The sequence below is a fragment of the Chiloscyllium plagiosum genome, chromosome 1 (assembly GCF_004010195.1).
Source record: "Chiloscyllium plagiosum isolate BGI_BamShark_2017 chromosome 1, ASM401019v2, whole genome shotgun sequence".
Lineage (NCBI taxonomy): Eukaryota > Metazoa > Chordata > Chondrichthyes > Orectolobiformes > Hemiscylliidae > Chiloscyllium > Chiloscyllium plagiosum.
Window position 1 is genome coordinate 97,169,597 of NC_057710.1, and position 23,034 is coordinate 97,192,630.

The window sequence follows — 23,034 nt, forward strand, 5'->3', positions numbered from 1 at the left end:
ACTGAACAGAATGACTTAATGAGATAAATGACTAGTCAATCTAATTTTTGATGATGCTTGTCAAGAATCAACTGTTGGCCAGAACACTGAAAGTTCCTTTGGTTGCCTTTGTATAATGCCAGATGGTCTTCTACTGACACCAAGATACAGTCCCTCTCAGTGATGATGTTACCTAGTGTGGTGAAGAAATGTCTGAAAACAAACCTTCAAGCTCAGCGAGCTAAGCTACAAATCTTCTCAAAACTCACTAAATGTCCCTCAGTTTGAAGTCACACCAAAAAGTCAGTGTTGCTGACAGCACAGCACTTGTCTCTTTCAGGATTACACGGACTTTTCAGCCTTCATTATATGCTGTTCCCATGAATCAAGGATTTGGGGAATGTGAACATTTATACAAGATTTTCTGAAAAAATATGAACCAAAAACAACTCTTAAAAATCTGATTAGCTTTTATTTTTAAGTGATGCTTATTAATTTCCTTATAGAATATTGATACTTAGCCACAATGAAAACTAGACTAATTTGGCTGATGGATGGCAGGATTATTCTTTTCTCGTGTTTACTCAGATGTAATATTTGCCATTCTCTAGTTCATTGCGTCAATTCAGATTTTCAAAAGTTTCTGGAAAATATATGATCTCCGCCATTGCTTCTCTCTTCATCCTCAAACACTTTTCAATCTCCTTGGACATGTATCATGCGGCCTAATGACTTTTCTATTTGAGTCATATAACTGTACATCACAGAAACTGACCCTTTGGTCCAACTCATCCATGCTAACTAGATATCCTAAATTAATCTAGCCCCATTTGCCAGCGATTGGTTCATATCCCTCTAAAAACCTTCCTATTCACATACCCATCCAGATGCCTTTTAACTCATGTAATTGTACCAACCTCCCCATTTCCTCTAGTAGCTCATTCCATACATGCGCGACCCTCTGCATGGATAGGTTGTTCCTTAGGTCCCTTTTAAATCTTTCCCCTGTCACCTTAAACCTAAACTCTCTAGTTTTGGACTCCACCCACCTCGGGGAAAGGCCTCGGCTATTCATCCTATCCATGCCCCTCATGATTTTATAAACCCCTGTAAGGTCACTCCCCAGTCTTCAACACTCGAGGGAAAATAGCCACAGCCTATTTTGCCTCTCTATAGCTCAAACCCTCCAACCCCGACAACATCCTTGTAAATCTTTCCTGAAATCTTTCAAGTTTGACAACATCCTTCCGATAGCAGGGAGACCAGAATTGCACACAGTATTCCAAAAGTTGTCTAACCCATACCCTGAACAGCCACAGCAGGACCTTTCAACTCCTTTACTCAATGCATTGACCACTAAAGACAAACGTACCAAATGCCTCCTTCCTTAAAAACATCCTTTTTTTAAAAGAAGGAAGCTACAAAGAGGTCTTCCCAAAAAGCAGCATAAGCTTGTTTAAGATTAATTTCAACAATTTAACAACCTATTCTTCTACAAAAATGAGTCACTGAAGAGTTACCTTTTATTTCCATCAAACGTCAGGGAAAAACTTCAGTGTTCTTTACATACAGATGAATAGGGTACAAACATATCAACTAATTTTATTTAGTCTTTAGTATCCATACTTACAATTCAGAGAATATCACTGGCATTTACCTTCATATGGTGTGTCAGGAGGCCCTGCAATCTCGCCCCTCAATTCTGTAAAGTTTTCATCTACGAGTTCTACTTTGATTTGATTTTTGCTAGTCTTAAAAACACAAAAAAGATAAAAGTTAAAATTCCAAAACATTAATGAAAAAGCATGTTTTAATGACATTTTTCTTATTCTGTACTCATAAGATTTTTGTTTCAGTCACAGAAGGCCAGCAGCACACAGATCATGTTAATATAATCCAAATATTCATAAATAAGAAGAGAATGCAACAGGAGTTCAGAAACTAATTAAATGAATAAACTGCAACATATTTCTTAGACTTATTGATGGTTAACAAGGAAACACAAGTTTCATCATTTTAGGGTGTATTTTTACTGAAATAATTGAGAAGCAACTTCAAACAAAAGTGTTTAGAAGTTGCATTATTTTGCACTAATGCTGTCCAGAGATTCTGTGAAGTTTTGGATTGTGATAAAGTAAGCTAAAAATAAAATGTCAGAAAACAGAAAATAAAACTACGAAGTCAGGGGAAGGACAGCAAGGGGAACAAGAGCAAGAAGAGAGGGGAGGAAAAGGGATGTTGAGCTTGCCAATTTGAAATGCACAATTTATTCATACTCTTGGCACTCTGCCAGCAATCAATCCCCCAATTATGCTAAATTAGTAACCCCAGCTCTAAGCCCAAATGCTGCACATTAACCTTTTGCACCACATCTTATCAAACGCCTTTTGAAAATTCAAATCTTATACTATTTTCCTTGACCTCCTAGTAGTTTTGTCACAAAATGTGTTTTGTAAACATTAGGCTGATTTTTAAAATTAATCCATGGGAATGTGGATACCTCTCGCATAAAAGCATTTACTGTTCTTTCTTAATAGCCCTATAGATGGTGGTGAGCACATTTCTTGAAGCCACTGCGATCCTTGAGACTCACTCACAGAGCTATTAGACACTAAGTTTAAGGATTTTGATCCAGTCACAATGAAGGAATGATTATATAGTTCCAAGTCAGGATGGTGAAAGGCTTTGAGGGAAACTTGCAGGCAATAGTGTTCCCACACATCTGTACATTGCCCTTCCAAGTGGTAGAGGTCACAGATTTGGAAGGTGTTGTTAAAAAGAGCCTTAGTGAATTTCTGCTGTGCATCTTGCAGATGGCACACTCAACTGCCATTGTGTGGCAGTGGCAAAAAAAGTTAACATTGACAGTGATGAGTAGGGTGCCAAACAAGCAGACTTATCCTGCTTTGTCACACATCAAGTGTCGGTGGAGCCTCATCCATCCAGGCTAGTGGAAAGGATTTTATCATACTCCAGATTTGTGCATTGCAGACAGTGAACTGGTACATAGAAAACAGGAGAGTTACTTGGTGCAGAACACTTACCTCTGACCTGCCTTTGTCACAGCAGTATACATAAGACCAGTTCGCATCAGTTTCAGACTTTGCTCCCAGTATGACTTCCTAATGTATTGTTAAAGGAGTCTGAACAATAGATTCTAAAACATCTTACGCACTGACTGGCATGAGGCATGAATAGCAAGAATAGGATATTAGAAACAAAAACAAATTACTGGTAAAGTTCAGGAGGACTGGCAGCATCTCTGGAGACGAAGCAATAACTCTGCTCTAGGTCCAATGACCAGTCATCAGAACCTGTCTGGAAAAGGCTCACTGGACCTGAAACATCAACTCTGCTCTGTCTCCAGACATCCTGAGTTTTTCCAGGAATTTCTGTTTTTGTTTCTATTTTCCAGCATCTACAGTTCTTTGGTTTTTAAGAGTGAGATACTATTTGGCCAAGTTGTTAGACATCATACATCCCATTTTAGCACCAAACAACACCTACAGCCTCAACTTCACATGAGAATGTCTCTATCATTATTCAGGGCAAGGTGCTGCCTATAGAGAAGCATAGTACGTAGAGTCATAGAGAGTCAGAGTTTTTTCTTCTTTACAACAAGAGGCATGTGAGCTCATCACGTCCACACCAGTCTTCAAATATTCATCAAAAACAAAAGCAGAAATCACTACAAAAGCTCAGGTCTAGCAGCATCTATGCAGAGAAAGTAGAGTTAATGCTTAGAGTCCAGTGACCTTTCCTCAGAACTGAGGGTCACTGGATCTGAAGCGTTAACTCTGATTTCTTTCCACAGATGCTATGAGACATGCTGAGCTTTTTCAGCAATTTCTGCATTCCAACATCGCAGTTATTTCAGTCTTTGAAGAAATAACAAAGAGGATTGTTCAGGGCAGAGCGGTGGACATGATCTATTTGACATCAGTAAGGAATTCGACAAAGTTCCTCACAGTAGATTGGTTACCAAGATTAAATCAGTTGGAATACAGGAAGAACTAGACATTAGGATACAAAACTGGTTCAAAGACAGAGGGTGGCCTTTCAGACTGGAGGCTTGCGACCAGCAATGTGCCACAAGGATTGGTGTTGGGTCCACTGCTTCTAGTCATTTATATAAATAATTTGGATGAGAACATAGGAGGTATAGTTACCAAGATTGCAGACGACACCAAAATTGGAGATGTACTGGACATCAAAGAAGGTTACCTCAGAGTACAAGAGAATCTTGATCAGATGGGCCAATAGACCGAGTGGCAGATGGAGTTTAATTTAAATAACTATGAGGTGCTGCATTTTGCAAAGACAAATCATGGCTGGACTTACACACTTAATGGTAAGGTCCTGGGGAGTGTTGCTGAACAAAGAGTCCTCGGAGCGCAGGTTCATAGTTCCCTGAAAGTGGAGTCGCAGGTAGATAGGATAGTGAAGGCGGTGTTTGGTATGCTTTCCTGTATTGATCAGAGCATGGAGTATATCAGTTGGCAGGTCAGTTTGCGGCTGTACAGGACATTGGTTAAGCTACTTTTGATATATTGCATGCAATTCTGGTCTCCCTCCTATCGGAAGGGTGTTGTGAAATTTGAAAGGGTTCAGAAAAGATTTACAAGGATGTTGCCAGGGTTGGATGGTTTGAGCTATAGAGAGAGGCTGAATAGGCTGGGGCTGTTGTTCCTGGTGCGTCAGAAGTTGAGGGTGACCTTATAGAGGTGTATAAGATCATGAGGGGCACAGATAAAGTAAATAGACAAGGTCTTTTCCCTGGGATGGAAGAGTTCAGAACTAGAGGGCATAGGTTATGAGTAAGGGGAGGAAAGCTTACAAGGGACTTAAGGGGCAACCTTTTCACACAGAAGGTAGTGCATTTATGGAATGAGCTGCCAGAGGAAGTGGTGGAGGCTGAAGATTTAGAAGGCTTCCAGATGAGTAGAAGGGTTTAAGATAGGAAGGGTTTAAGAGGGATATGGGCCAAGCACTGGCAAATGGGACTAGATTAGTTAGGATATCTGGTCAGCATGGATGGGTTGGACCAGAGGGTCTGTCCCCATGCTGTACATCTCTAATGACTCTAAATATCCATCTTTTCAAATCCCATTTTTGAGGTCTTGGCCTGTAGCCTTGTATGGTATGGCACCTCAAAACATTCACCTCCATCTGATCTTCAAAAAATTTAGGAAGATACTAAAATAATTTTTTAAAAGCTTTAGAAAATATGTCAACTACTATTGACATATCCTCAGTTTGCTTACAGGGGCACTAATCCTACAGTGACAGGAACAGAAGAAACTATCAAGTTTGATTTGGATTTGGAGGCCTTATTTACATGGTGGCTTGGAGAACAAATTTAAACTCACAGAGAAGGAGTTAGTTATGTGCACTTTGTAATGCCACAAAATAAGCAAATTTTGAGGAATTTAATTTTTTTTTTAAACATTACAACAGAAGTAAGAAAACAAACAAGGCAACAAAAACAGACTCAAAAATATTTCCTCACTTGCCCCATGGTCAAAGATCCACATTTTAGGTCTGAACGACTTAGTGTTGTTTAGACAAATAAGGCCTACAGATCAATGTCAACCATCACTGGTACACTTTACTCACATTCTTAAACATTGCTGCAAACATAGTGCTGAAACATAGTTCAAAGCAAAAACATGGAGGAGGAATGCAACCATGGGACCTTGCAAGGTTTGTCCAATGTATTGTTCATTGTTTAAAGTGTTAGATGTAGTCTATCAAGTCACAACTCAACAACTTCAATGCACAGCATTAATGAAAACCAGGCATTTTTCTGATTATTTGACCTTGAGGATAACCTCATCTCTTCAAGAGATAGCAAGCACTTACCAACTTATGAAAATTTCTAACAGTAATTAGCCTCTAGCCAACCTGGTGTGCTTATTCAACCGCCTTTTGAACAGAAACAGAAACAGATTAGCAATTGAACATCACAACTGAGCTTTACACACCAGGGAGAAAAGATGGTAACAACAAATTAGGTAAAATTAAATCATTACTCATTAAACTGAGCCAATTGCACGATTACTTCTTGAGAAATTTTTGTACTGTTAAATATTGAAAATAATAACACAAGAACCTGTAAACCACATTCGTAAAATGTCTTTTCTTCTCCCATTATTTTTTCACAAGGTGTGGGCTGCACTGGTAAGACTGGCGTTTGTTGTTCATCCTTAATTGCCCTTGAGTCAGAGAGTCATAGAGATGTACATCATGGAAGCAGACCCTTCAGACCAAGCCGTCCATGCCGACCAGATATTCCAACCCAATCTCGTACCACCTGCCAGCACCCAGCCCATATTCCTCCAAACCTTTCCTATTCATACACCCATCCAAATGCCTCTTAAATGTTACAATTGTCCACTACACCTCCAATTTCGGTGTCATCTGCAAACTAATGAACTGTATCTCTTATGCTCGCATCCAAATCATTTATGTAAATGACAAAAAGTAGAGGACACAGCACCGATCTTTGTGGCGCTCCACTGGTCACAGGCCTCCAGTCTGAAAAACAACCACCACCACCACCCTGCATCTTCTACCTTTGAGCCAGTTCTGTATCCAAATGGCTAGTTCTCCCTGTATTCCATGAGATCTAACCTTGCTAACCAGTCTCCCATGGGGAACCTTGTGGAACACCTTAGCGAAGTCCACATAAATCACATCTACCACTCTGCCCTCATCAATCCTCTTTGTTACTTCCTCAAAAAAACTCAATCAAGTTTGAGACATGATTTCCCACACACAAAGCCATGTTGACTATCCCTAATCAGTCCTTGCATTTCCAAATACATGTACATCCTGTCCCTCAGGATTCCCTCCCACAACATGCCCACCACCGACATCAGGCTCACTGGTCTATAGTTCCCTGTTTTCTCCTTACCACTGTTCTCAAAACAGTCTTCCAGCAACTCACCTGTAACTATCGATGATACAAATATCTCAGCAAAAGGCCCAGCAATCACTTCTCTAGCTTCCCACAGAGTTCTAGGGTACACCTGATCAGGTCCTGGGGATTTATCCACCTTTACCAGTTTCAAGACATCCAGCAGTTCCTCCTCTGTAATATGGATATTTTGCAAGATGTCACCATCTATTTCCCTGCAGTCTATATCTTCCATATCCTTTTCCAAAGTAAATACTGATGCAAAATATTCATTTCGTATCTCCCCCATTTTCTGTGGCTCCACACAAAAGCCACCTTGCTAACCTTTGAGGGGCCCTATTCTCTCCCTAGTTAACCTTTTGTCCTTAATGTATTTGTAAAAGCCCTTTGGGTTCTCCTTAATTCTATGTGCCAAAGCTATCTCATGTCCCCATTTTGCCCTCCTGATTTCCCTCTTAAGTATACCCCTACTTCCTTTATACTCTTCTAAGGATTCACTTGATCTATCTTGTCTATACCTTACATATGATTCCTTCTTTTTCTTAACCAAACCCTCAATTTCTTTAGTCATCCAGCATTCCCGATACCTACCAGCCTTCCCTTTCACCCTGACAGGAATACCATTTCTGAAGGCTTCCCATTTTCCAGCCGTCCCTCGATCTGCGAACATCTGCCCCCAATAAGCTTTCGAAAGGTTTGCCTAATACCGTCAAAATTGGCCTTTCTCAGTTTTTGGAACTTCAACTTTTAGATCTGGTCTATCCTTTTCCATCATTATTTTAAATCTAATAGAATTATGGTTACTAACCCCAAAGTGCTCACTGACACCTCAGTCACCTGCCCTGCCTTATTTCCCAAGAGTAAGTCAAGTTTTGCACCTGCTCTAGCAGGTACATCCACATAATGAATCAGAAAATTGTCTTGTACACACTTCAATTCCTCTCCATCTAAACCCTTAACACTATGGCAGTCCCAGTCTGTGTTTGGAAAGAAAATGTGATTTGATAGGGCAATTAAGAGTCAATCACATTATACTGTATCTGAAGTCACATAAGCCCAACAGGGTAAGGATTGCTTCCCCATAGGACAGTTGTGATCCAGGTGAATTTTTAATGACAGCGATAGTCACTAATGTTGACTACGAAATTATATTTTAATACCAGATTAATAGAATTTAAATTCCACCAGCTTCCATCGGGGGGGCTTAAACCTATTTGGAATCTGGATTACTAGCTCAGTGAAATTGTAACTGTTCTACTGTCTTCTCTTTGCTTAGTGACATGAAGAATATGGTGACATTGCTGGAAAATTTTGACCAACAGAATATCCAACTTGCTGTATAGGTAAATTTGCAAGGGACAAATTTCATTTTCCCTTGTGAATTCCCATTAACATTAGAGTACTACTCAATTATTGAGTGAAATTTATTCACGCAAATAGTTATTTTGACAAAAATTTGTAAGTGAAAAGGTTATGTTGGGCCCAAAACATAATTGGGACTCCAAAGTAGAGGAATCAGAATGCTATGCTGCAAGTTACACTTGAAATCACAATCAGAATCATGTCCATAGATAAAACAACTGAAACTCAGAATCCACAAGCAACAGTCAAATTACTATACAACAGTATCTGTCAACTGACAAAAATAGTTTCAAAATACCAGACTGGCGTAAATTTGACAAAGAAGATTATGTTCTTCCAGTTTAGGTATCAGGGACAGAGTCTGTCCCTGTTGCTAAGAAGTGAAGGGGAGAGAAGAGCAGAACATTAGACATTCGAGACTCCACAGTTAGGAGGACAGATAGGAGGTTCTGTGGGAACGAGGAAGAATCACTGTGTGTTGCCTCCCAGGTGCCAGGGTTTGTGATGTCTTGGATCGTGCTTCTGGGACAATCGAGTGGGAGGACATGGTGCAGCAGCCCCAAGTTGTGGTCCACAAGAGAACAAACTACATAGGTAGTAAAAGTGATGGGGCTTTAAGACAGAAATTCAGGGAGCTAGGGTGGAAGCTTGGAGCTAGAACAAACAGCGTTATTATCTCTAGTTTGTTACTCATGCCAATGTGTGGCGAGGCAAGGAATAGGGAGAGAGAGGAGTTGAACACGTGGCTACAGGAACAGTGCAGGAGGGTGGTTTTCGGATACCTGGATAATTGGGGGATCATTCTGGGGTAGGTGAGACCTCTACAAACAGGATGATATACACCTGAACTAGAAGGGTACCAATATGCTGAGGGGTGGAATTTGCTAATGCTCTTCGGGAGGGTTTAAACTAATTTCAGCAGGGGGATGGGAAGTTAAATTGTAGTTCCAGGGTCCAGGTGTCAGAAATATGACTTGAAGGTCGCAAAAGTGAACCGGCAAGCAGGAAGGTGGTTTGAAGTGTCTCTACTTCAACATTAGGAGCATCCAGAATGGGTGAACTTGCAGTATGGGTTGATAATTGGAAATTTGATGCTTTGGCCATTTCAGAGACATGGACAGAGCAGGGATAGGAATGGTTGTTGCAGGTTATGTGATTTAGATGTTTCAGTAAGAACAGAGAAGATGGTAAAAGAGGTGGGGGTGTGGCATTGTTAGTCAAGAACAGTATTACGGGCCATTTGAGGACTCACCTACTGATGTAGTATGGGCTGAGGTTAGAAACAGGAAAGGAGAGGTCACCATGTTGGGAGTTTTATATAGGCCTCTGAATAGTTTCAGAGATGTAGAGGAAAGGATTGCAAAGATGATTCTGGATAGGAGCAACCGTAACAGGATAGTTGTTATCTTTCCAAATACTGACCGGAAATACTGTAGTTCAAGTAGTTTAGATTGGTCAATTTTTGCCCAATGTGTGCAGGAGGGCTATCAAGGCTTGAGGTCATATTGGATTTGGTACTGGGGAATGAACCAGCCAGGTGTTAGATTTGGAGGTCGGTGAGCACTTTGGTGATAGTGACCACAATTCGGTTATGTTTACTTTAGTGACAAAAAGGGATAAGTATAGACCGCAGGGCAAGAGTTATAACTGGGGAAAAGGCAACTATGATGCCGTTAAGACAAGACGTAGAATGCATAGGATGGGGAAGGAAACTGCAGGGGATGGGCACAATTGAAATGTGGAGCTTTATTCAAGGAACAGCTATTGAGTGTCCTTGATAAGTATGTACCTGTTAGGCAGGGAGGAAGTGGTCGAGAGGGAGAGCCATGGTTTACTAAGGAAGTTTAACCTTGTCAAGTGGAAGGAGGCTTATGTGAGGATGAGGCATGAAGCCTCAGTTAGTGGGCCTGAGAGTTACAAGTTAGCCAGGAAAGACCTAAAGAGAGAGCTAAGAAGAGCCAGGAGGGGACACGAGAAGTCGTTGGCAGATAGGATCAAGGAAAACCATAAGGCTTTCTATAGGGAATATCAGGAATAAAAAGAATGACTAGAGTAGATTAGGCAATCAAGGACAGTAGTGGGAAGTTGTGGGTGATTAGATTAGATTCCCTACAGTGTGGAAACAGGCCCTTTGGCCCAACAAGTCCACACCGACCCTCCGAAGAGCAACCCACTCAGACTCACTGCCCTACATTTACCCCTTCACCTAACACTACGGGCAATTTAGCATGGCCAATTCACCTAACCTGCACATTTTTGGACTGTGGGAGGAAACTGGAGCACCCGGAGGAAACCCACCCAGACACGGGGAGAACGTGCAAACTCCACACAGACAGTTCCCTGAGGCGGGAATTGAACTCTGGTCTCTGGCGCTGAGGCAGCAGTGCTAAGCACTATGCCACCGTGCTGCCCGGAGTCCAAGGAGATAGGAGAAGCACTAAATAAATATTTTTCATCTGTATTCATACTAGAAAAATATAAATGTCGTCAAGGAGAATACTGGGATACAGGTTACTAGACAGGACGGGACTGAGGTTCACTAGGGGGAGGTGTTAGCAATTCTGGAAAGTGTGAAAATACAAAAGTCCCCTGGGCTGGCCAGGATTTATTCTGGGATTCGCTGGGAAGCTAGGGAGGAGATTGCAGAGCCTTTGGCTTTGATCTTTATGTCATCATTGTCTACAGGAACAGTGCCAGAAGACTGGAGGATAGAAAATGTTGTCCACTTGTTCAAGAAGGGGAGTAGGGACAACCTTGGCAATTATACACCAGTAAGCCTTACTTCAGTTGCGAGTAAAGCGTTGGAAGAGGTTATAAGAGGTAGGATTTATAATCATCTGGAGAGGAATAAGTTGATTAGGGATCGTCAACATGGTTTGGTGAAGGGTAGGTCGTGTCTCACAAACCTTCTTGAGTTCTTTGGAGAAGGTGACCAAACAGGTGGATGAGGATAAAGCAGTTGATGTGGTGTATATAAATTTCAGTAAGCGTTTGATAAGGTTCCCCATGGTAGGTTATTGCACAAACTACGGAAGCATGGGATATAAGACCATAAGACCATAAGACATAGGAGTGGAAGTAAGGCCATTCGGCCCATCGAGTCCACTCCGCCATTCAATCATGGCTGATGCGCATTTCAGCTCCACTTACCAGCGTTATCCCCGTAGCCCTTAATTCCCCTAGACAACAAGAATCTATCAATCTCGGCCTTGAAGACATTTAGCGTCCCGGCTTCCACTGCACTCCGTGGCAATGAATTCCACAGGCCCACCACTCTCTGGCTGAAGAAATGTCTCCGCATTTCTGTTCTGAAATGACCCCCTCTAATTCTAAGGCTGTGTCCACGGGTCCTAGTCTCCTCGTTTAACTGAAACAATTTCCTAGCATCCACCTTTTCCAAGCCATGTATTATTTTGTACGTCTCTATTAAGTCTCCCCTTAATCTTCTAAACTCCAACGAATACAATCCCAGTATCCTCAGCCGTTCCTCATATGTTAGAGCTGTCATTCCAGGGATCATCCGTGTGAATCTCCGCTGGACACGTTCCAGTGCCAGTATGTCCTTCCTGAGGTGTGGGGACCAAAACTGGACACAGTACTCCAAATGGGGCCTAACCAGAGCTTTATAAAGTCTTAAGTGGAGTTGTGGACTGTGCCGAAGGATGTTGCAGGTTACAGAGAGACTTAGATAAGCTGCTGAGCTGGGCTGAGAGGTTGCAAATGGAATTTAATGCGGAAAGGTGTGAGGCGATTCACTTTGGAAGGAGCAACAGGAATAAAGAGCAGTGAGCTAATGGCAAGATTCTTGGCAGTGTAGATGAACAGAGAGATCTCGGTGCCCATGTACATAGATCCCTGAAAGTTGCCAACCAGTTCAACAGTGTTGTTAAGATAGCATACCGTATGGTAGCTTTTATTGGTAGAGGGATTTAGTTGTGTTTCAAAGCCACAAAGTCATGTTGCAGCTGTACAAAACTCTGGTGTGGTCACACTTAAGAGTATTGCGTACAGTTCTGGTCAATGATTTAAAGGAAGGATATGGAAACTTTGGAAAGGAGTCAGGGGAAATTTACAATTTGTTACCTAATATGGAGGGAAGGTCTTATGAGGAAAGGCTGAGAGACTTGAGGCTGTTATTAGAGAAGAAGGTTAAGAGGGGACTTGATTGAGACATAAAAAGATAATCATAGGATTAGATTGGGTGGACAGTGAGAGCCTTTTTCCTCGGATGGTGATGACTAGCATGAAGGGTCATAGCTTTAAATTGAGGGGTGATAGATATAGGACAGATGTCAGAGGTGGTTTCTTTACTCAGTAGCAGGGGCGTGAAATGCCATGCTTGCAATTGTCATAGACTCGCCAACTTTAAGGGCATTTAAATTGTCACTCGATAAACAGATGGATGAAAATGGAACAGGTAAGATAGACAGGCTTCAGATTGGCTCCACAGGTCGGCGCAACATCAAGGGCCGAAGTTATAATATGTTCTATGTCTTACACGTCCATTATATTTCAAGTAAAAAATGTCTCTGCATGATGGTAGACCTCAATTAGAAGGGAGGTAGGAAAAGAGGAGCAGGAGATGTAAAAACACAACTGAAGAGGAATATCTCCAAGGTTATTTAAAAGGGAAAGAATGCCACGGTCAATATGCTGAAGTTCTAGACAGTAATGGTAAACTAGAGAACAAGCAAGCAAACATTGAATCAGTGGATGTACAAGCAAATGGTAGATTACAGGGCAAGCTTTGATTGAGATCACTCCATGAGCAAGAGGACGTTTGGCCAAGGTGAGCAATACAGAAAATATGAACAAGTATACAGATTGCAATATTCTGGGTAAGCTAATGTTTAAACAGGTTGGAACCAGAGAAAACTGGATAAAAATCTAACTTTAGTTACTAAAAAGAGCTAGAAAGTCAGTATGTTAGAGATGTATAAATAAGTTTTGCAATGTAAAACAGAATTATTTTCTGTTGAAACCTTTGCTGCTGAGATTTTAAGTTAATGTACATTTATACACAAAAGACAGAACAGACAAACATCTCTGGAAAATTCTGACAAATTTTCAAAGTTGTTAAGTACTTTCAAACAGCATTCCTTTTTGTCTTTCAAAAGAAGCAATGACTTTCCATTTGAAAATGAGAGCAGTGCTGCCTAAATCCTGAAAGACATATCTGCCAAGACACTGAAGGAACCAACCAGCAGGAAAAACCTACTCCATATACGTGTTTCTGATGCATTCGTCAGCCAGTGAGTTGGTAGAAGTGACCACCTCATATCTATCTTCATAAACACAACAAAGATGTGTAATAGAGCGATAGGGACCAAATGCAGGCAAATGGGACTGGACTAACTGAGGAAATCTGGTCGGCATGGATGAGTTGGACCAAAGGGTCCGTTGCCTTTCTGTACATCTCCATGTGATGTGCAGAATTACTACAGCGCTGAATGGAACAGACTCAAATCTGAACTGCAACTCAAAGCTCTCAGTGCTTCATGGTTATTGACAGCAACAAAATTGCATTAAACCACTATCTGTAATCTCATGTCCTGCACTATCAGCAAGATGGAAGACCAACCTTGATTCAGTGAGGAATGAAAGACAGCATGCCAGCAACACCCTGGCACATCTGAAAACGCAGTGTCAACTTTGTTAAGATATAATACATGATTTATTGGATGCCAAATAGAATCCATAACAGGTTAGAGGAGAGGCAGGTGATTCCACAACAAATGTATGTTCAAAGCTGTGCAGCCCTGCTACATCTAGTCATTGAGTCAGAGATGTACAGCACGGAAACAGACCCTTCAGTCCAACCCGTCCATGCTGACCAGATACCTGAATTAATCTAGTCCCATTTGCCAACACTTGGCCCATATCCTTCTAAACCCTTCCTATTCATATATCCATCCAGAAGCCTTTTAAATATTGTAATTGTACCAGCCTCCTCCACTTCCTCTGGCAGACACTGAAGGAACCAGCCAGCAGGAAAAACCTACTTGATATATATATGTTCCAAACATGCACCAACCTCTGCATGAAAAAGTTGCCCCTTTGGTCCCTTTTAAGTTTTCCCCTTCTCACCCTAAACCTATGCCCTCTAGTTCTGGACACCCCCACCCCAGGGAAAAAGACCTTGCCTATTTATCTATCCACACCCCTCATGATTTTATAAACCTCTAAGGTCACCCCTTAGCCTCCAACGTCCAGGGACAATGGCCACAGCCTATTCAGCCTCTCCCTATAGCTCAAATCCTCCAACCTTGGCAACTTCCTTGTAAGTCTTTTCTGAACCCTTTCAAGTTTCACATCATCCTTCCGATAGGAGGGAGACCTAGTCTTGAATGAGGCTAGACAATCAAATGTAAACTGGAAGCAGTTCATAAATATCCCCAATTCTGAATGCAGTAAGCGCCTACCAAGTCATTGCACAGAACAAGACTGAAGCTTTTGCAACCATGTTCTTTCAAAAGAGCTCAGTGTATGTTTCATCGTGGACTCTTCCAAAGCACACCATCAATTTGGATCCCAAACTTCAAATACGATCTTCAAGTAGCTGGAGGCACTGGATACAGCAAAAGGCTGTAGGTCAGGTCAACATCTGTCATTCTGAAAATTTGCGATCCAGGAGTATTGACAATGAGTGTAACTAGAGAAAGGGTTGGCCCACTCAGGACAAGGGAGGTAAGTTGTATGTGGAGTCAGAGAAAATGGGTAAGGTTTTTAATGAGTACTTTGCGTCAGTATTCACCGAAAAAACGGACATGACATATGTTGAGGTGAGGGATAGCTGTTTGATTACTCTAAGTCAAGGTGGCATAAGGAGGGAGAAAGTGTTGCATATTCTAAAAGGCATTAAAGGTGGACAAGTCCTCAGGTTCATATGGGATCTATCACATTACTGAGGGAAGCAAGATGAAATAGCTGGGGCCTTAACAGATATCTCTGCAACATCCTTGAACACAGATAAGGTCCTGGAGGACTGGAGAATTGCTAATGTTGTCCCCTTGTTTAAGGGTATCAAGGATAATCCAGGCAATTATAGAACAGTGAGCCTGACATCAATAGTAAGGAAGCTGGAGAAGATACTGAGGGATCGGATCTATTTATATTTGGAAGAAAATGGGCTTATCAGCGATGCGCAACATGGTTGTGTGCAGAAAGGTTATGTCTTACCAACTTAATACAATTCTTAGAGAAATTGACAAAGTTGATTGATGAAGGGCAGTAGATGTCATATACATGGACTTCAGTAAGGTGTCTGATAAGATTCCCCATGGTAGGCTGATGGAGAAAGTGAATTTGTGTGGGGTCCAGGGTATGCTAGGTAGAGAACTGGCTGGGCAGCAGGAGACAGAGAGTAATAGTGGAAAGGAGTGTCTCAAAATGGAGAACTGTGACCAGTGGTGTTTCACAGGGATCCATGTTGGGACCACTGTTGTTTGCGATATACATAAGTGATCTGGAGGATGGTACAGGAGATCTGATTAGCAAGTTTTCAGATGACAGTAAGATTGGTGGAGTAGCAGATAGTGAAGGGGACTGTCAGAGAATGCAGCAGAATATAGATGGATTGGAGAGTTGGGCGGAGAAATGACAGATGGAGTACAATCCGGGCAAATTATATGATAAATGAAACAGCCCTGAGGAAAACTGATGGAGAGATATGGGTGTTCAGGTCCATTGTATAGGGAAGGTGGCAATGTAGGTCGATAGAGTGGTCAAGGAGGCATTCAGCACGCTTTCCTTTATTGGATGAGGCATTGAGTACAAGAGTTGGCAGGTCATGTTACAGTTGCATAGGACTTTGGTCCAGCCACATTTGGAATACTGCGTATAGTTCTGGTCGCCACATTACCAAAAGGATGTGGATGCTTTGGAAAGAGTGCAGAGGAGGTTCACCAGGATGTTGCCTGGTATGGCAGGCACTAGCTGTGAAGAAACGTTGAGTAGATTAGGACTATTTTCATTAGAAAGATGGAGGTTGAGGGGAGACCTGATGGAGGTCTACAAAATCATGGGAGGTATAGACAGCGTGGATTCCCCCAGAGTGGGGGACTCAATTAGTAGGGGCCATGAATTCAAAGTGAGAGGGGAAAAGTTTAAGGGAGATATGCATAGAAAGTTCTTTTAAAAGAGAGTAGTGGGTGTCTGGAACGCATTACTAGTGGAGGTGGTAGAGACAGGCATGATAGCATAATTTAAGATGCATCAAGACGGATGCATGAATGGGCAGGGAGCAGAGAAATACAGATCCTTGGAAAGTAGGTGACCGGTTTTGATAGAGGATCTGGATCAGCGCAGGCTTGGAGGGCCAAAGAGCCTATATTCCTGTGTGGTAATTTTGTTTGTTCTGGTTCTTTGTTTGCAAAAGCTATTTCAGAAATAGGTGCAACATAGTAAAAACCACAGTCTTATTCCTTTGCTAGTCATTATCTCAGATCCAGGACATCTTTGATGTTATTATTCATTCACAGAACGAGAGCATCACCCATCCAGAGATGCCCAGAGGGCAGTTAAGAGCCAACCACATTGCTGCGGGTCTGCAGTCACATGTAGGCTAGACTAGGTAAGGATGGCAATTTCCTTTCCCCAAGGACATTAGTGAATCAGTTGAGTTTTTCTGACAATTGACAATGGTTTCATTGCCAGACTCTTAATTCTAGAAATCGTTTTAAAATTGAATTCAAATTTCACACCTGCCATGATAGGATTTGAACTTGGGTCCCCACAACATCTTTGATGCTTATTAGACAGGTCAACAAGGGGGGGGTGCCATATTGGATTTGGTGCTGGAAATAAACTCAGCCAGGTGTTAGATTTGGAGGTAGGTGAGCATTTTGATGATGATGATCATAATTCGGTTATGTTTACTTTAGTGACAAAATGGGATAAGTATAGGCCGCAGGGCAAGAGTTATAACTGGGGAAAAGGCAATTATGATGAGATTTGATAAGACTTTGATAACGCATAGGATGGGGAAGGAAACTGCAGGGGATGCGCACAATTGAAATGTGGAGCTTATTCAAGCAACAGCTACTGCGTATCCTTGATAAGTATGTACCTGTCAGGCAGAGATGAAATGGTCAAGAGAGGGAGCCGTGGTTTACTAAAGAAGTTGAAGCTCTCGACAAGAGGAAGGCGGCGGCTTATGGGAGCATGAGGTGTGAAGGCTCAGTTACAGGGCGTGAGATTTTGAAGTTATCCAGAAAAAAAATCTGAAGAGAGGACTAAGAAGAGGCAGGAGGTCACATGAGAAATTGTTGGTGGGTAGGATCAAGGAAAATCCTAAGGCCTCTATATCAGGAATAAAAGAATGACTGGAATAAGATTAGGGCATAGGGGACATAGGGGAAGCGCTTAATGAATACTTTACATCGGTATTCATATTGGAAAAGGAAAATGTTAGAGAGAATATGGAGATACAGACTACAAGATTAGATGGGATTGAGGCTGACAAACAGAAGATTTTAGCAATTTTGGAAGATCTGAAAATAGACAAGACCTCTGGGCTGGATGGGATTTATTCTCGGATTCTCTGGGAAGCCAGGAAAGAGATTGCAGAGCCTTTAGTTTCGATCTTTATGTCATCATTGTCGACAGTAGTGCCAGAAGACTGGAGGATAGCAAATGTTGTTCCCTTGTTTAAGAAGGGGAGTCGGAATAACCCTGGTAATTATAGGCCAGAAAGCCTTACTTCGGTTGTGGGTAAGGTGTTGGAAAAGGTTATAAGAGGTAGGATTTACAATCATCTGAAAAGGAATAATTTGAGTGAGGATCGTCAACACGGTTTTATGAGGAGTAGGTTATATCAAACTAACCTTATTGAGTTCTTCAAGGAGGTGACAAAACAAGTGGATGAAGGTAAAGTGGTTGATGTGGCGTATATGGACTTCAGCAAGGCATTTGATAAGGTTCCACACAGTAGGCTATTGCACAAAATATGGAGTTTTGGGATTGAAAGTGATTTAGCGGTTTGGATCAGAAATTTGCTAGCTGAAAGAAGACAGAGGGTGGTGGTCGATGGGAAGTGTTCATCCTGGAGCTCAGTTACTAGTGGTGAGCCGCAAGGATCTGTTTTGGGGCCTCTGCTATTTGTCATTTTTATAAATGATCTGGATGTCAACGTAAAAGTTTGGGTTAGCAAATTTGCAGATGACACTAAGGTGGCAGAGTTGTGGATAGTGCCGAAGGAGGTTACAGAAGGACATAGATAAGATGCAGAGCTGGGCTGAGAAGTGGCAACTGGAGTTTAAAGCAGAAAAGTGAGAGGTAGTAGTAACAGGAATGCAGAGTACTGGGCTAATAGTAAAATTCTTGGCAGTGTAGATGAACAGAGAGATCTGTGTCATGCTGCATAAATCCCTGAAAGTTGCCACCCAGGTTGATAGGGTTGTTAAGGAGGCATATGGCGCTTATTGGTAGAATGATTAAGTTTCAGAGCCACGAGGCCATGCTTCAGCGGTACAAGACACTGGTGAGGCTGCACCTGGAGTATTGCGTGCAGTTCTGGTCACCACATTATAGGAAGGATGTGGAAGCTTTAGAAAAGGTTCAGAGGAAATTTACTAGGATGTTGGCTAGTATGGAAGGAAGGTCTTATGAGGAAAGGCTGAGGGAACTGAGGCTGTTTTCGTTGGAGAGAAGGTTGAGAAGTAACTTAGTCAATACATATAAGATAAACGGGTTAGATGGGTGGACAGTGAGAGTCTTCTTCCTTGGATGGTGAAGGCTAACACAAGGGGATATAGCTTTAAATTGAGGGGTGATAGAGTTAGGACAGATATATGGGGTAGTTTCTTCACTCAGTAGTAGGGATGTGGAACAGCCTGTCTGCAACAGTAGTAGACTCGCCAACATTAAGGGCATTTAAATTGGCATTGGACATATATAAGGATAATAGTGGAACGGTGTAGGACAGATGATCATCAGATTATTTTAATAGGTCGGCATAACAGAGGGCAGAAGGGCCTGTACCGCGCTGTTAGGTTCTATGAACATTACCTGGGTTTCTGGATTAACAGCCCAGCGATAATACCACTAGGTCATCGCCTACCCAAGGTAGAGTCATAGGTTCAATCACCTTCAGCTGCTTTAATGACATGCACTCCATTATAAGGTCAATTGCTGATATTTGCTGATGATTACACAATATTCAGATGGCCAATTGATATTATTGCTACATTATTAATCCAGAAACTCAGTTAATGCTCGGGGAACCCAGATCCAAAGCTCATCAGGACAGAAGATGGAATTTGAATTCAACATAAAATATCAGGAATCAAGAATCTACTAATAACCATGAAACCATTGTCAATTGTCAGGAAAATCTATCTGGTTCACTCTTGTCTTTCAGGAAGAAAATCTACTAAAGAACAGGAACAAAGGAAATTTACAGCCCAGGTACAAGCCCTTCAGCCCACCGAGCCTGAGCCAATCCAAATCTACTGTATAAACCTGTCGCCCAATTCCTAAGCATCTGTATCCCTCACCTACCCATGCATCTGCCCAGCATCATCTTAAATGAATCTACCGTGCCTGCCTCTATCACCTCTGCTGGCAATGTATTCCAGACACTCACCATCCTCTGTGTAAAAGTATTTGCCGCTGTATCCCCTTAAACTTTTCACTTCTCACCTTGAAAGCATGACCTCTTGTTACTGAATCCTTCACCCTGGGAAAAGCTTATCTCTCTCTACCCTGCTTATAAATGAGTTTGTAGACTTCAATCAGGTTCCCCCCCCTCAATCTCCTTTTTTCTAATAAAAACAATCCTAACCTATTCAACCTCTCTTCATAGCTAGCGCCTTCCATTCCAGGCAACATCCTCGTAAACCTTCTCTGCACCCTCTCCAAAGCGTCCACATCCTTTTGGTAATGTGGCTACCAGAACTGTACACAGTATTCTAAATGCAACCAAACCAATGTCTTATACAATTTTAACATAACCTGCCAGCTCTTATATTCAATACCCTGTCCAATGAAGGAAAGTATACTATATGCCTTCCTGACCACTCTATCCACTTGTGCAGTCACCTTCGGGGTACAATGGAACTGAATGCCCAGCTCTCTCTGCTCATCAACTTTTCCCAAGTCTCTTCTGTTTACAGTATAGTTCGCTCTAGAATTAGACTTCCCAAAATGCATCACCTCACATTTGCCTCGATTGAACTCCATCGGTCCAACTGTCTATATTTTCCTGTATTCTTTGACAGTGCCCGGTGCTTTCTGCTACTCCACCAATCTTGGTGTCATCTGCAAACTTGATCATACCAACAGTGCCCTCTTCCAGAACATCTATGTATATTGCAACCTACAGTGGCCCCAGCACTGATCCCTGTGAAACACCACTAGTTACCTTTCTCCATTCGAGAAACTCCCTTCAACTACTGTCTCCTGTTGCTAAACCAGTTCGTTATCCACCTAGCTAGAACACCCTACACACCATGTAACCGCATTTTCTCCATTAGTTTACCATGGGGAACCTTATCAAACGCCTTACTAAAGTCCATGTATATGATATCTACAGCCCCTCTTTTATTCATCAAATTGGGCACTTCCTCAAAGAACTCTTTTAAGTTGTCAATGCACGATCTCCCCTGCACAAAACCATGTTACCTATCATGATAAGCTCATTTTTTTGCCTCCAAATATAAATAGATTTTATCCCTCAGTACTCCTCCAGCAACTTTCCCACCACTGGTCTGTAGAATATCCCACTACCCTTCTTGTACAGGACAACATGAGCAACCTTCCAGTCCTCCGGCACCTCACCTGTATTTAAGGATGCCACAAAGATATCTGTTAGGGCCCCAGCTATTTCCTCTCTTGCCTCCCTCAGCAACCTGGGATAGATACCACCTGGTCCTGGAAATTTGTCCACTTTAATAACCTCTAGCCTCCCCAACACACTTTCCCTACTCATGTGAACATGATCCGGAGTAATCAAACTTCTATCTCTAATCTCAACATTCATCATGTCCCTCTCCTCAGTGAACACTGATGCAAAGTAATCATTCAGAATCTCACTCATTTTCTCAGGTTTGACACACAGCCTTCCTTCCTTATCCTTTAGTGAACCAATCCTTTCTCTAGTTACCCGCTTGCTTCTTATATAAGAATAAAAGGGTTTGGGATTTTCCTTAATTCTGCTCGCGAAAGCTATTTCATGTACCCTTTTAGCCCGCTTGATTTCTCGTTTAAGATTGGCCCTACTCACCCAATATTCCTCCAGGGCCCGTTCTGTCCTTAGCTGCATGACCCTTATGTACGCTTACCTTTTCCTCTTGGCTAGTTGTACGATTTGAAAGTGAGGTCTGCAGATGCTGGAGATCAAAGTTGAAACGGCCTGTGCCCGAAACGTCGAATCTCCTGTTCCCTGGATGCTGCCTGACCTGCTGTGCTGTTCCAGCAATAAAGTTTCAACTAGTTGTACGATTTCTCCTGTCATCCACGACTCACGAATCATGCCCTTCCTATCCTTTGCTTTCAACCATACATGCCTATCCTGCACTACAATAGACAATAGGTGCAGGAGTACGCCATTCTGCCCTTCGAGCCTGCACCACAATTCTTTATGATCATGGCCGATCATCCTCAATCAGTATCCTGTTCCTGCCTTATCTCCATAACACTAGATTCCACTATCCTTGAGAGCTCTATCCAACTCTTTCTTAAACAAGTCCAGAGACTGGGCCTCCACTGTCTTCTGGGGAAGAGCATTCCACACACCCACCACTCTCTGGGTGAAGACGTTTCTCCTCATCTCTGTCCTAAATGGTCTACCCCGTATTTTTAATGGATCAGTGGTGCTGGAAGAGCACAGCAATTCAGGCAGCATCCGAGGACAGGCAAAATCGACGTTTCGGGCAAAAGCCCTTCATCAGGAATAAAGGGCTTTTGCCCGAAACGTCGATTTTGCCTGTCCTCGGATGCTGCCTGAATTGCTGTGCTCTTCCAGCACCACTGATCCAGAATCTGGTTTCCAGCATCTGCAGTCATTGTTTTTACCCCGTATTTTTAAGCTGTGTCCTCTGGTTCGAGACTCACCCATCAGCGGAAATATGTTTCCTGCCTCCAGAGTGTCCAATCCTTTAATAATCTTATACGTCTCAATCAGATCCCCTCAGTCTTTTCTAAACTCAAGGGTATACAAGCCCAGTCGCTCCAATCTTTCAACATAAGATAGTCCCGCCATTCCAGGAATTGACCTCGTGAACCTACGCTGCCTCCCTCAATAGCCAGAATGTCTTTCCTCAAATTTGGAGACCGGAACTGCACACAATATTCCAGGTGCGGTCTCACCAGGGCCCTGTACAGCTGTAGAAGAACCTCTTTGCTTCTATACCTCAATCCCTCTTGTGATGAAGGCGAGCATGCTATTAGCTTTCTTCACTACCTGCTGTACCTGCATGCTTGCCTTCATTGACTGGTGTACACTCCATTTAGGTAGTAATCTGCCTTCCTGTTCTTGCCACCAAAGTGGATAACCATACATTTATGTGGACTTCCCTTCAAATAGCTGTGTCCAACCCACATTTTCCAGCTCCTGCCTAATTTTGATATAATTGGCCTTGGGCCAGTTTAATACTCATCCCTTAGGACCACTCATCTTTGTCAATGAGTATTCTAAAGCTCACAGAATCGTGGTCACTGTTCCCAAAGAAATCCCCCACCGCAACTTCTACCACCTGGCCTGGCTCATTCCCCAACACCAGGTCCAATATGGCGACTTCCCTCAGACTATCGACATACTGCTTCAGAAAACTCTC

General features: G+C 42.3%; 1 protein-coding gene across 2 annotated transcripts in view; it reads right to left on the bottom strand.

Moving 5' to 3' along the window:
* ube2kb (ubiquitin-conjugating enzyme E2Kb (UBC1 homolog, yeast)) overlaps positions 1-23,034 on the bottom strand; it is a 91,412-nt gene that overhangs the window by 60,171 nt on the left and 8,207 nt on the right. The window contains exons 1-2 of one of the 2 annotated variants that reach the window (XM_043692770.1): positions 5,842-5,904; positions 1,637-1,730 (exon numbers count right to left, since the gene is read on the bottom strand). Coding sequence is in view for 1 of the 2 variants with exons in the window: in XM_043692758.1 (XP_043548693.1) it covers positions 1,637-1,730 (94 nt within the window). In the remaining variant the exon portion in view is untranslated. Of the gene's footprint in view, positions 1-1,636; positions 1,731-5,841; positions 5,905-23,034 lie in introns of those variants that run through there. The other variant, XM_043692758.1, reaches the window with a different exon arrangement.